Source organism: Epinephelus fuscoguttatus, linkage group LG3 (assembly GCF_011397635.1).
Source record: "Epinephelus fuscoguttatus linkage group LG3, E.fuscoguttatus.final_Chr_v1".
Taxonomy (NCBI): domain Eukaryota; kingdom Metazoa; phylum Chordata; class Actinopteri; order Perciformes; family Serranidae; genus Epinephelus; species Epinephelus fuscoguttatus.
Window position 1 is genome coordinate 3,664,790 of NC_064754.1, and position 14,353 is coordinate 3,679,142.

Genomic DNA, 14,353 nt, shown 5'->3' on the forward strand with positions numbered 1-14,353 from the left:
GTGAGGCACAACAACCCATACACTGCTGAAACTACCCTCCTTCCTGAGGCAATCTGTCTCAATTTATTATCAAGTTCTCTATTAAGCCCCATGGGCATATTCTTGGAGATGTGTGACCTTAAAATTTATCTTAACTGTAGATATGACAAAAATTCAACATCTCTTAGATTGTACAACTTTTTTAACTCGTTAAAAGGTACCATATCTCCATCCTTCACAATCTGCCCCAATTCTATTATGCCACAGCACTGCCATTTGTTGTTTATCAATGGTCTGCCTCCAGCCAGTAGAAGGTGGTTGTTCCATATGGGACATGATGGCAAAGATGCCCCATCAAAGGCTAAACGTTTTTGTATAAGTTTAACTATCTCACAAGAAAATCGTATTAAATGATTGTCCATTTTCAGGGTGATTTTAGGGTGATACCATAATGCTGATAAAGAGACAGACTTATCATATTCAGATATAATCTTCTCTTCGATCCATTTCCAACTGCCAACATCACTCTTACATGTATAGGCCCATGACAGAGGAAATCTTACATTATAAGCCAAATAATATGAGTAGACATCCGGTATTGCTAAACCACCAGTTCTTCTTGGTCTCATTAATCTTTTGTAACTTATTCTGGGTTTATTATCCCTCCACAAAAAAGCAGTAAAAATCTTATTAATTTCTTTAAACCAATGAGAGGGAAATTTAAGTGGTATAGCTGAAATCAGAAATGATAATCTTGGTAAAATATTCATTTTAATCACTTCTGCTCTACCCCATAATGAAATGGGGAGAACTGTCCATCTCTTAATGTCTTCCCTAATTGACTTTAGGAGGTGTGGCCCATTCAAGTCAAAAATCTTATCTATAGGGGTTTGAATGTTTATACCAAGATATTTCATGCCTTGTGATTTCCACTGAAAAGGGGCGGTACCAAGATGTGAAGGATAGGTCAAATGATTTAGGGGTATAGCGTCACTCTTATTAAAATTCACCTTATAACCAGAAAACTTCCTAAATGCATCAATCAACTTCATCACCTGTGGAATGGACTGAGATGGTTTGGATAACGTTAATAAAACATCATCTGCGAACAGATTAGCTTTAAAATCACATCCCCCAATGTCAATACCAGTAATGTTCTTCTGTGTTCGTATAGCACAAGCCAGAGGTTCAAGAGCAAGAATGAAGAGGGATGGTGAGGCGGGACAGCCCTGTCGAGTCGACCTCAAGAGGTTGAAAGGTTCAGAAATGATACCATTAGTTTTGATCGATGCAGTTGGTTTGTTATATAGTGCCATCACCCAATTAATAATAAGGGGCCCAAAACCAAATTTAGATAGAACATAAAATAAATAATGCCACTCTATTCTGTCAAAGGCTTTTTCAGCATCCAGCGATAAAGCTATCGCTGGGTGCTGAGATGAGCCTGCTTTTGCCATGACATGGAAGAGTCTCCTCATATTATTAGAGACCAAGCGGCCTTTAATGAACCCAACTTGATCAAGATGTATCAATGAAGAAACGACTGACTCCATACGCATTGCTAAGATCTTAGCAAACAACTTGTAATCATTATTTAACAAACTTAAAGGGCGAAAATTACTCATTTGTGAATGGTCCTTACCGGGTTTAGGCAACAAAGAGATTGTGGCTTGGCGCATGGTCGGTGGCATAGACTGATTAGTTATTATATCATTGAATAATAAAGTAAGAAGTGGAGATAAATCATGTTGGAAACATTTATAAAATTCTATAGTGTACCCATCATTGCCTGGTGCCTTCCCTGATGAGAGGGCTTTCAAAGCAGAAATTATCTCAGACTCACAGACAGGTACCTCCAAATGTTCTCTCTCCTCCTCTTTTAATGTTGGTAAAGGTATGTCTTTAAAGAAGGCTTCCATATCCTTCTCATTCTTGGAGCCTTCAGACTGATAGAGTTTAAAATAAAATTCTCTGAAGACATTATTGATTTGTGTTTGCTCATAAATAGCTGACCCAGTACTGTCACATATAAATGGTATCATTTGACGATTTTCAAGTTGTTTTAACCTTAATGAGAGCATTTTACCTGCTTTATCACCTGCTCCAAAATACTTCCTACGAAGTCTGAACAGTGCAAAAGCTGTTTCTTCATGAATAATTGATTGCAGGTCTGCCTTTAAAATCAACATTTCATTTTTGAGTCTTAAATTGTTGGGATCTAACATATGCTGTGCTTCTAACATTTTAAGATCTGAAATTAATTTATTTTTCTTCATTATCATTCTTTTCTTTTTTGCTGTAGAATAGCTAATTATCCATCCTCTACATGTTACTTTAAATGCCTCCCATACTGTTTGTATTGAGGGCACAGATCTTAAATTAACATTTATATAGTCTGTTATTCTCTCTCTTATCAAGGACACAAACTGATCTTCTGATCTTCTGATTGGTGGATGACCCGCTCTACCTCTGAGCCACAGCCGCCCGCGCAAACGTAAACAGCAACATGTAACCAGATAATCTATAAAACACCTTTCAAGAGCAGATATCACAAACGGCCTCACAGAATAAGACAGAGAAGTGAATAAGACAGAGCGACAGATGTGAGTGCGGACATCAAGCTATAAACACATGCAAAAATAAAGACTGTAAGCAAAAAAACATCTAAACAAATGAACTGGTTTTTAAAGGCGTCCACAGTGTTGATGGGTCTGAGGGAATACTGGCTGTACTCGTTCAGTGAACAAGAAGATGATGATGTCATCCTGCCTGGTATTTATCATGAGTCGACTCACCTGTTCAACATCTCATCTACAATTCCTGCAAGTTGGTTTTGGTCCACAGCAACCGGACTTCCAGCAGACAGCAACAAGCCCAGCGTCACAGCCATCCACCACAGGCCAGCCATCTGAGGGATTTTAACAAACACCATCAGGGATAACAATCATAACAAGGTTACATTACAAGCTCAACACAGGCTCCTTTATCACATGCTGCCCACAGAATTTCAACATTTAATATTTTGTATGCACATATATATATAAATATAATATAATAATATAATCCCTTCAGTAGCTCCCTGTTGAGTTGAGGATCCAGTTCAAATATTCTCATTCTCACTCACAGAGCATTACCCAGTCAGGCTCCTTCTTACGTAGCTGAAATACTTCACCCGTATTCCTCAGCTGGCACTCTTCGATCAAAAACATTTGTAGTCTGTCCCTCGCACTCGCCTTAAGACACGTGGTGATCGAGCTTTTGCAGCTGAAGCACCTAAATTTTGGAGTGCTCTGCCTGCTCCCTGACAATCTGCTGATTCTGTGGTTTCTTTTCAAAGCCAGCTAAAGACACACCTGGTCAGACAGTCACTTTGTCTCTGTGATTTCTTCCTTGGTGGATATTGCCCATGTGAAGCACTTTGTGACCTACGTCTGCAAATAGCGCTATATAGATACATTTTACTTACTTACTCACTTAATATTAAAGGCGCTGTATGTAAGAATGTGGCCAAAACAGTTACTGCACTCAAATTCAGGTTGCTGGACAGCGGCATGTTGGAGACTGATTTGTTTGCCCATGGGCGGCTGCCGTGGCAGGGCCGTGTCGCCGCGTCCTTGATCTTCAGTTTTCCAGCAGACCGTTGGAGCAAGTCCGGCTTCTCTGCTGCTAACGCTGCTGCCGGGATACAGCAGAGGAGGAGCCGGCTGCTAATGCTATGTACCGGGACACTGCTAATGCTGCTTGCCGTGCTGCTAATGTTTGTTTCTCAAAAAAATCAGTCGGGTCGATGACCCACCTGCACATGGGCTACAATGTATGATCCAAAATGAATAACAGTTGAAAGTATTCGAAATGTCCATCCCCGTCTAGCTATGATGCTAGTTAGCCAACTTTGGCTAAAGCTTACCTATCGAGGAGAAGAGTAGCCACTTCGACATCCGATTTCAAATTCTTCTCCGCTTTCAACCGTCTCCACCGTTCAAAAGCATCTCCTATAGAGACCCTCGCTTTGCCTCGAGTTTTGTCTTGGTGTTTTTGGGAATCATAACGAGGTCGTTTGGGTTTAGTCGCACCGTCAGCCATTGTAGCTCAGTCGTAACTGTAACTGATGCTGAGACTCTACTGACTGCGTGACTGGTAGACGGCGGTGGGTGGCGCAACAGGCCAAAACACAAATTCAAAACATAAACATGATTTGCAGACTGCAAAAATGTTTTTTAAATGTGAATATTCTGGCTGTACTATTGTTGTCGGTGAGATCAGTATGTTATATGAACATTATTCCTTAGTCTCTGTGACATATTAGGAGGATTTTACGACTATTTGCTTTAGATTTCTTACATATAGCTCCTTTAAGGTTTGCCAAAATAGATGTAGCTGAAATTAAAAGTGCTTTAACGTTTAGTTAGTAAACCGAAATGTGGAAGTATCAGTCTTAGAAACGATTATCATTTCAAACGATTTTACATTTGAATATGTACTAATTTTCTGTAGTACATGACTGACCTGATGCAAAAATGAACTGTCAAGCCCAGTAAGTATACACTCTGTCTCTAACCTGGAGACGCCTGTTGTCTAAAGATGATGTCTGTGAAGCAGCTGACTCGTGACAAACTTTGGAAACAAAGGGGAATTCAGTGTGCCATTATTCTGTGTTTGCCACTTGCAGCCACAGAGGCCACTGTTCAGCAGAGAGGTTACATCGCCTCGCCCTAATGGGGCTTAATACCCTTTTCTTAAAACTGAAAAGCTTTTCAAATATTCACAAGATGTCAAAACTAATGAGACTGATGTTTAGATTTAGTATAAAAAAAATCTGTAAGAAGACCAGAATCATCTTGAGACAAGCGTTTACTGTGACTACGGTCTTTATTTCCAACTATTTTAAACACATCGTTTGTCAAACCACAACTTTTGAACACAACTCCGACAAGATCATCTTCCAAAACATCATAAAAACAAGGAAAAGATTACTTTTGGTGCTGAGAGCTGCACTGAAGTCAGTGAGTGTACTTTTTAAATTGTAAAGTCAAGGCAGGAATTTAATACCACTTCATTTTCTCGATCTTTCCGTCTGACTTTATGTTTTTGATTTGTACTAAATTAAGTCAAGTGAAATCTTTTACCTGCTTTGGTGGCAGAAGATGTCGATCAAATGCCATTGACTCTTTCCTTCTCGGTGCACGGTGCTGTCACAGTGAATGCAGTAAGAAGGAAGTGACGTTTTTATAGAAGAGAGTCAGCATCACACCCTTATTTGACTTTCTGCTGTTTCATCTAGAAACCCGCTCTTGGTCAGTTGTGGCATGATTAACACTGGATATATCATTTGGACATCACAGGGAATGAAGAAGAAAATGTGTGATTTATTTGAGGGGACATCCTTGTTATCATTTGAACAAATCCAGATAAGATATAATCTCACACTTCTTTAGATACCATCAAATCAGAAAAAACACTTTTCATATTAATGCCATGATATCACCAGCAGAGCAGTTACTGCTTCAGTGTCCAACATGAAAATGTTTTAAACCAGACTGATGTGTTGAATGTCTCAGCTGCTGCAAAAACATGGCAGAATGAACTTGGTGTAAATGTTGATGAGGGTGAATGGGATGTGATATGGAGCCATATAAGGAGGATGTCAGTGTGTACTCATAGTAGACTGTTACATAGAAGCAGAAGCAGTCAGAGCTACAGGCTACAGAGAGGCTAAAAACAAATGACGAGTTCAAATGACGTTTTTGAAACAACTTTTTATGTCGGGGCTTCAGCACACTTGGATCACTACGGATGAGCAGTATGGAGATATTTTGTGGATTCAATTTTGTGTTCCTGGACGTTAGTCTGGGGTACCGTCTGCCATTAGGTATGCTAGTCGCTCCCCCCGCCGATCTCTGCAAGGGATGTGAGGACTCTAAAACTTCACCACAGCCTTCCTCAGCATGAGGGTGAGTAGTAATGGCTGAATTTTCATTTTTGGGTGCACTATCCCTTTAAAATCTTGTAGTGACAACCTGATTGGCTGATGTAGGTCGTGGCTAATTATGATAGGACAGCTAGAAGAGTGCACGCCCGGAGGCAGCTGATTGGAGGAAGCAATTGGAGTGGGAGAGAGAATTGTGAATGAGTGAGCACAGGAAGGTCTTCATTTCTGCGGACCTTGGGGACACTCAGAAGATGAGCCCCATGGGAGTGCAGGTCACATGCAGGCGTGTCCGGTTTAATCAGGTGCGACAAGTACTGTGGTGCAATGCCAATCACAATTTTATTGGCAAGCAAAGGCACTTCAAAGTCTGCTCTCACCTCTGGCAGAAGCCAGTGGAGTGAGGCCAACAACGGATATTAATCATATTTACCTGCTCTGGTCAGAACACAAGCTGCTGCGTTCTGTACCATCTCAAGACCCCGAAAACACTTCTTTGGCATATCCTTGCATATGCCGGGAGGATAAATATCTTGTAACTTGTTTGCTTCACTCCACAGAGGGACAATTCATGAAAATATGGACTCCATAGCTCTGTATCTCAAACTATACTGTGGCTTCAACACCTCGTATCTTAATGTTTTATTATTTTTATTCTTGATGGTTGTGCAGACCAATGTTGTGCTGAGCTGTTCGAATAATACATAATATACAATAAATTTATTTGACCCAAGACATTTTGTGAAAAAAAGATCATAAAAATAGTTTATTTACAGTTTTTTCTATGTAGTATATGATGCTGCTGAAATAACAGAAAGAGTAGCTGACATAAGATGTGCACTGCTTTTTGGCAACGTATCTCATGATAACCAGTTTCTAGAAGTGTGTGTGGTCAAGTGATTAGAAAGTCAACAAGAATCCCGTAAATGACTGACACAGACCGACCAGATGGATGCTGAGCCAAGCTTTAATCAGACAGAAAAGTCAGACAAGAAAAAAAATACAGAGCATTTAATCATGCTTTCCAGGAGTACCATGACACAAGCACTAGAAATACTGATGTTAATTTACATCAAATGTCTTGTACTTTACTCACATATTTACTGAATAAATTTGAAACAAAATGAACAAATCATCTCTTTACATACACAGAGACCAAATCACTCATCACAGGGAACTTTGCAAAAGAGAAAATTAAACTTCAGTGAATTTTGGAGTGTGTTTTTCACACCGCTGATCAGTTGCAGGTCACTTTGACAGTGTTAACCTTTCTTGGAACGGAGAACTTTCGAGGCCAAATAGGACATACCTTAATAATCTTGTGGCCCTGTCTGATTTTATATCAACCTGCTCTGCCGGAGAACAAACTGCTTCACAAAAGAGATGTTTCACGGTTTATAGTCAGTCATGAGACATGGATGGATGGTACATGCTTACATCTCAGCTCGTTGTCCATTTACCAATTGAAGACACGACTATTCACTACGTCATCTAACTTCCAGTGTCGTTTGTATCGCAGAGACATGTAAATGGATTTATCTGTGCCACTCTCTGTTGTGACCTGGCACTGAAATGGAAGCTATTAATGCTTCAGATACAGTCTTGTAGTATGAAATGAAAAAAGTGCATTTTGAGCTTGAGGACTTTTTAAAATCTCAGTGACAGTGGGTTCATGGGACTGCTGTGCATTCAAGTTTCTATCACATCCACAGGGCACTGATGTTGTGGGAGTTTTGTTAAAGGAGCAGAGGCTCAGTTCAAACAAAGGGCGCTCCTTCCTCCTCTTACTGTGCTAACATGAGCATGCTACCAAGTCACAATAACTATGGTAGCATATCAGTGTTTAGCAGGTATAATAATTAAAATCTTAGTTTGGTGTGTTAGCCCTTAGCATTTGCTAATTAGGACTAAACACAAAGTCCAGCTGAGGCAGATAGGATTGTTAGCAGTTTTGAAACAGTGACAAACCAAAGTGTTGGACAGATAATTGACCTGAAGATGGTGCTTAATGAAGGTCAGGGTGAGTTTTTATGATCCATCTTCTGTGGACAGTTAAATGTCTTTATCGCATGTCATGATGACAATCCAATCATCTTCTAAACTTCACTAATACATTTAACCCCCTAAAACTGTTTGTCTCATTTTGTCCTTTGTTGTTCCCCAGTCACCTGATGTGTTTTTTTTATAATAACAATAATGTAATTTGGCTGTAGTTGTCACAGTAACAGCACCAGCAATAGTGAAAATAATGTTTGAGAGCAATGGAGCTGTGGTGTCCCCCACCATAGCCAGTATATTCTTAACGTCCCTGCAGATCTATATGACCTGAATCACAGCAGTCCCAAGAACCTTTCTACCATCTGCCACTTTGACTGAGCCCGCTGCCATCAGCCTGAAGTAGAGGGTGATGTTGAATCAAGAAACACAATAATTTGCAACATATCCACCATAGGAGCAGCTGGTGCACTGCCCGTCACAACGGAATATGTTCTCAAGACCGATTGAAGACCCGAGTCGTTCAAGGGCTCCACGCCGCTCTGCATCAGTATTGGTGTAACCATTACTGGCTCTGAATATTTTACTGAACACAAAAGCGTAATTTCTCCATTGACGGATTCTTTGAATCCTTCTGAGGATGCTCTGCTGGTGTGTGTTGCTTGAACATCTTTCGACACATGGGGAGGCATAAACATAGAAAAGCAACAGATCATTCGGATTACTACGTCTGAAGAGGCGATTCAATTCATCCACGACTCGTGACTCTGCATGATCAGGTCTTCCATTGGTCGGTCTCAGAACTTTGGCAGCAACCACTCTGGGGCCCTTGTACACATCACCATTGTTGATGGCATTCTTCACATTGTCAGGAGGATCACTTTGAAAGATATCGTTAATGTTCTGGTTCTGGTTGTCAGGGATGCTTACTGCCAGACTGAACATGCCTTGTGTTGCATACCTGTCAAAGAAAAAATACAGGCAACATCCCATCATGTACTTTACATCTTTTGGTAGAGAACACAGTACAGCGATCAGCCAAAACATTAAAACCACTGTCAGGTGAAGCGCTAACGTTGATCATCTTGTTACAATACAGTGTTGTACAGGGAACCTTTGGTCCAGGCATTCATGTGGATGCCACTTGACACGCTTTGTCCTCTCAAACACTGTTGCAGACAGTACATCCCTTTCATGGCAACAGCATTCCACCCCTGGCTCTGACCTGTCAAGGCATGGAAACAGGATCTCTGGGGGTGTCCTGTGGTTTCTAACACCAGGGTGGTGGCAGTGGATCATTTAAGTCCTCTGTGTTGCGGAGTGGGGTACCAGCAAGTCCCCTGTATGCTCAGTCAGATTGGGATCTGGGGAATTTTTGTCATATTCCTCAGGCCATTCCTGAGCAGTGGCACTGCCATTGAGGTGTGCTGTTGCCATGAGGGGGGGGTACTTGGTCCGCGCATGAATGCGGGACACAAGGTTTCCCAGCAGAACTTTGTAATGTAATCACATGATCAGTTATTCACTTCACCTGCCTGTGTTTTTAGTGTTGTGGCTGATCACTGTAGGCTGGTTGATAAATGGGTGTATAAGGCAGAAATCTCAGATCACCACTAAGTGGCACTATTGCAGCATTTCTCCGTTCGTCCTGCTCAGGACTCAACAGTTGAAGTGTCTTTCAGGTAACATGCCAATTCTGTTCAATTTTATTTTAAAATTTATTTTAATTTTAAAATCAAATTAGGACGTGGATAAATTGCTTAACTTTATTTTTGGGGAACACTGGTCTGAGTTTTTGAAGTATATAAAGTCCTGATTGAAGTTTAGGTGTTGTATTTCTGGCCATGTGTTTTAAGTTTGCAATCAGTGGACCAAGATGGAAGGCATTATTGTCTGAAATATAATCATTACCAGAACTTAAGCCTTATTCATATTGACTTGCAGTTTGTTTCTGATGACACAATGTTGAAACTTGGATGAATGTAAATTTTCTCAGTCTTAATGACAATGAGACAGAGATTGTTATGTTTGAACAACCTAAACTATTGGTTGAGTCTGTTGGTTTTCTTGATCCTGTAGCTTTTCACCTTAACGATTTGGTGAAGGAGCTTCTTCCAGTTCAGACTTTTAGCCAAGGTAAAGGCCTATCTGTCTCCCAAAGACCTCGAGAGAGTTATTTATTCCTTTATTACCTCTCAGCTCGACTATTGTAATGGTACATGGGTGTAGCTCGGTCGTCACTACATCGTCTGCAGTCAGTACAAAATGCAGCTGCTCGTCTTCTGACTGGAAAAATAAAACAAGATCATATAACGCCAGTATTGGCTCCCCTCCACTGGCTTCCGGTCTGTTTTAGGATTGGTTTTAAGGTTTTATTACTTGTTTTTAAGGTTTAAATGGTCTGGTGCTACTTCATCTAACAGAACTCGATTCTGAAAGTTCAATTGAAAGTCGATATTGGCTGATACCTATGACGTGCCTATGCATCTCTACTTTAGTTTTATGACGAAGGCAGAGGTTGTTCGGCTGAACGCCTCTGGCTTGATGTTTTTTTTCATAGTTATTGTACCTGCATATTGTGCTCCTCTGATTTAATGACAGTTTGTACATAAACACCAGCCACAGTCTTAGCACTCTTAGGGTCTCATTCATGAAATGCTGTAAATCTGTTTTGCACATAAAAAACCTGGTTACTTAAAACCTACACCAGATTCACAAATGCTTCGGAAAACTCAGATTTGATCGTAGGCACATGTGTATGTTCATTAATGCCAATCAATCATAAATTGACAGTGCGCTCCCGCTATTTAGCAGTTAGCATCCATCCCCGCCCATGTTAATAATTTTATATTTTAGTTAGTTTTTTTTTTAATTTGGCCCATGGCATCAGTTCTTAATTAAATGTGAGTTGTTTGCCCAACAGTGGCATTTGAGTCAGGCCCCTGCCCCTCCCTCCTCAGCTTCCCTTGTAGCAGCGTCTCCAACTAATTACCAACTAATTTCACTAAAGGTGTCCTTTCTAATCTTTAGTCATGTTTAACTGACATGTTTCAAAGGCATCTGCGTATTGTGAACATATCAGAGCACAGAATGAATTAAAATTGTAATTTCTAACCATGACAAGCAACATTCATGTGCAATATCTTATTTACACAAGCACTACAAGCAGCCAGAAGCAGGTGTCGATTTTGTTAGTACCTACGAAGAGATCGGAGCTACTAACATATCGATGAATGCAGAAATGTGTTTCATGAATGAGAGCCTTACTCTTTATGCCAGGGTTGCAGCGTGATATAACCAGCCTTGCTTTGATAGTACTTGGTCTGACATCTACACCCCCTAACTTCATTGCCCATTTCAATGTCTTGCCCAAGTTCTAGTGGCTGTCTGAACTCATCCTTAGTTATCAAAATTCTGTCAACTCACTGTCTGACAATGCCGTTTACAAATGAGGCAAGCCTGTTCTGGTCCACAGCCAAACTGTTTTCAGCAGACAGGAAGAAGGCCACCATCACTGCCATCCAGCACAGGCCAGCCATCTGCACAGGTTCAGTAACAACCAGAATCATCATATGGAGGCTTACAAATGAGAAATAACAACAAGTGAAAGTATGACAGTCTGAAAGTGTACATAGAGATAATCTGCTGCAGGTTGTTTCATTGATACCGGTCTAATCTTAATGCTTAATGCTGAGCTCTGCCTTTAGCTTCATGCTAAGATTGTCTTGTTGTCATGTTGGAGTTAATACATTAAAATTACAGGTGTTTGGTACATTTACAAACAAATATTTAACAGTGAATCTTCAAAGTGAACTGCCTATCTGCCCTACGTCCCTGAGATGAGAAGATCAGGGCTGCAAACTTTGTCTCGTCCTTTAAATCGCTTCGAAATATAATAGCTTTTATAGAATTGTTTTTTTGTTGATTTTATTTATGTTTATTGCATTTTAATTCATCCTACCCTGTTTTTTATTATGTGCGCAGTGTTTTGCTCTTAGTTCATTTCATTCTCTACGTTTTGTTGATTTTAGGGCTGTAGTCTCCTGGTCGACTGGTCGATTATTTGGTCGATATGCTCTCGTCCAACCAAATTCTCATTGGGCGAATAATCACCGTGTTACTTTCATAAGGAGAAAAGTGCTACATCAACAGCTTTCTAGAATGAATTCATTATTTCCTGCGGCAGGAGGGACAGGCTAAAGCTTCACCTTTTATACCTTTGTCTGGCTCCGTTCGCAGATTGCACGCACACATCAACAGAGCACAAAGGCATTTATACTTGGCTCATTCTCCATTGCAGTAAGACGGGGTGGTAGAGAAAAAATACTATAGGAAGTAGTAGTCCTTGCCCAGTGCATTTTGAACTGACACTAGCGCGGCTTGCGAAAAGTTACCTGTGAAAATGGGTGTTTTCAAAATACCCCCTTGGTTTACACAACTTTGAACTCACCCACCCTCACACTCAGCGTCGCAGTGACGCAGACCTCCTGTCTGTCTCTGTAAGCTGAAACCATTTCCCTCAGTGGAAACAAAGCTTTTATTTACTTGTTTTTCACAGATAAGAAACAATAAATTGTGAAGACAATAAAGCCTCCACTAAAATAGCATTTTAAGTCGTATGTGAGATTTATCCTGGCTTCATATTTCAATTTTTAATTAATAACAGTAGCTTGTTGTGTTTGTGGGGGAAATGTGTCCAGATAAAGACAGGTGTTTGACTGTAAATGCCATATTGAATGTTATAGTGAAGCTGATTTGTGTACTTGTGTTTGAAATTGTCTCTATTAAGCCATGTTTAATGTGTGTTTTGAATGAACTAAACTTTACAGCACTTCACAGAAACCTCCGCCACCAACTAGTGTTTTGGAGGTGTAACTGCAGAGTGACACAGACACACCACTGCAGAAGTAAAAATAACATGCAGATTTTTTTTTCCCCACGACTATTCGAGTAGTTGAAGATTATGCACAACTTCAGTCGACCAAGATTTTCTTTGGTTGACTACAGCAATTAGATTTTGTTTTACTGTCAAAAAAAAATCTGAAATTTGTCGTCAACTGTTTGACATAAATACAAAAATACTAAACAACATTTAACCAAACAAAAAAAATCATACAACAAAGATTACAAATCCCAACAGACATTACGAAGAGTGAATGCTGTGCGAAATATTACTCATTTACTACATTCAGTGTTTGACCCAGGTGACTTAGAAGCCATACTCTCATTTGATAGGTTGACAGACTGAGGAACAAATGAGTTCCATAACGTGTTTGTTGAAGCCTGTAGGACTCAAAATCTGATTTTAAATGTGTTCTGTGTTTGTTAGCAAAGGACTTTGTTACTGTGTTTTTAAATGTGCTATATAAGTAAAGTTTATTATTATTATACTGAATCATTTCCACTGCTCGAGTCAGCAGCTTTGAGCAGTGGAAATCCCCTCACTGGTGACTGAGCACTGTTTTCAGCTCAGCCGTGTCTCAGGAGAAAGTTTGGTTGTGTCAATATTTAACAACCTGCGAATGAGACTCAACAAGCAAATATCTTTCTCCTGAGTTACACACAGCACTTTTAACTGTTTATACTAACATGAAATGGTGCAATATGTGTGCACGTCACACAATACATGTCATTTGTTTATTTTCTTCTTATTTTTTTTTTTATTTTGAAGCTGTGAGTTGAGCCTAGCTCCAGTTCCTTTATGAGATGCATTTTGGGACAATAGTGTCAAACAAAAGCTCACTCAAAAATGAAATGAAATGAAAAGTCATGTTTCCAGTGTGAACACACTACATACTCATACAAACTTGCTAATCGCAGACACAGCCACTCTTAGCTTGTATTGAGCTTAATGTGGCCTCATGAAATTTTTTTTTTACAAGGTGTCAGGAGACGAACTGCTGAAGTTGGGTTATACCGTCCTGTCTCCCACTTTAGAACTCTACTAAAAACAGCCAAGAGAATCTCTTTTACCGTCTTTGTTGGAGAGGGATGTCTGATGGATGTTGTCTGTGTCTTCTGCTCTCTTCTCAGTGCTTGTTGTGAAAGCGTTGCTGCAGTGAATACAGTAAGAAGGAAGATGTGTTTTTATAGAGCAGAAGTTGATCATGATCAAACTCTAAGAGTGGCACCGTGCCCTTATTTGGACATATTTTTCAAAAATTAAGAAGCCGGAAGATTAGAGCAGTGTTTCTGCTGCTAACTTCCTGATGAGACAGGCTGCCATGGTGGTTGCTGGGTGTAATTTCAGTTCTATAAGTACAAGAACTGCGAGGCTAGAAAGAGGAAGAGAATCAACGCCTGGGGGAGAGGTGTGAACCATAACCAGTTCATTATGGTTTAATTAGTATGACTGTCAATAAAAAGTTGAATGATAGAAATCATTTTAAAAACGATGTAAGATACACTCCTGAAAAGGCTAACTGAGCTTAACATTAATAGGGGAGACTGGGG

At 40.1% G+C, this 14,353-nt stretch overlaps 1 protein-coding gene across 1 annotated transcript; it reads right to left on the minus strand.

Moving 5' to 3' along the window:
* Positions 1-6,854: 6,854 nt before the first annotated feature.
* si:dkey-96g2.1 (uncharacterized protein LOC795315 homolog) lies at positions 6,855-14,007 on the minus strand. Its single transcript, XM_049572569.1, has 3 exons — positions 13,874-14,007; positions 11,327-11,439; positions 6,855-8,861 (listed from the first exon to the last, which is right to left on the minus strand). The coding sequence occupies exons 2-3, from the start codon at positions 11,437-11,439 to the stop codon at positions 8,321-8,323; spliced, it is 654 nt and encodes a 217-aa protein (XP_049428526.1). The 5' UTR covers positions 13,874-14,007; the 3' UTR covers positions 6,855-8,320.
* Between the last annotated feature and the right edge of the window lie 346 nt (positions 14,008-14,353).

Coding starts and splice junctions, on each gene's coding strand:
- si:dkey-96g2.1 (XM_049572569.1), bottom strand. CDS start 11,439: ATGGCTGGCCTGTGCTGGATGGCAGTGATGGTGGCCTTCTTCCTGTCT. Junction 8,862..11,326: donor GTAAACGGCATTGTCAGACA/GTGAGTTGACAG, acceptor TTTCTTTGACAG/GTATGCAACACAAGGCATGT.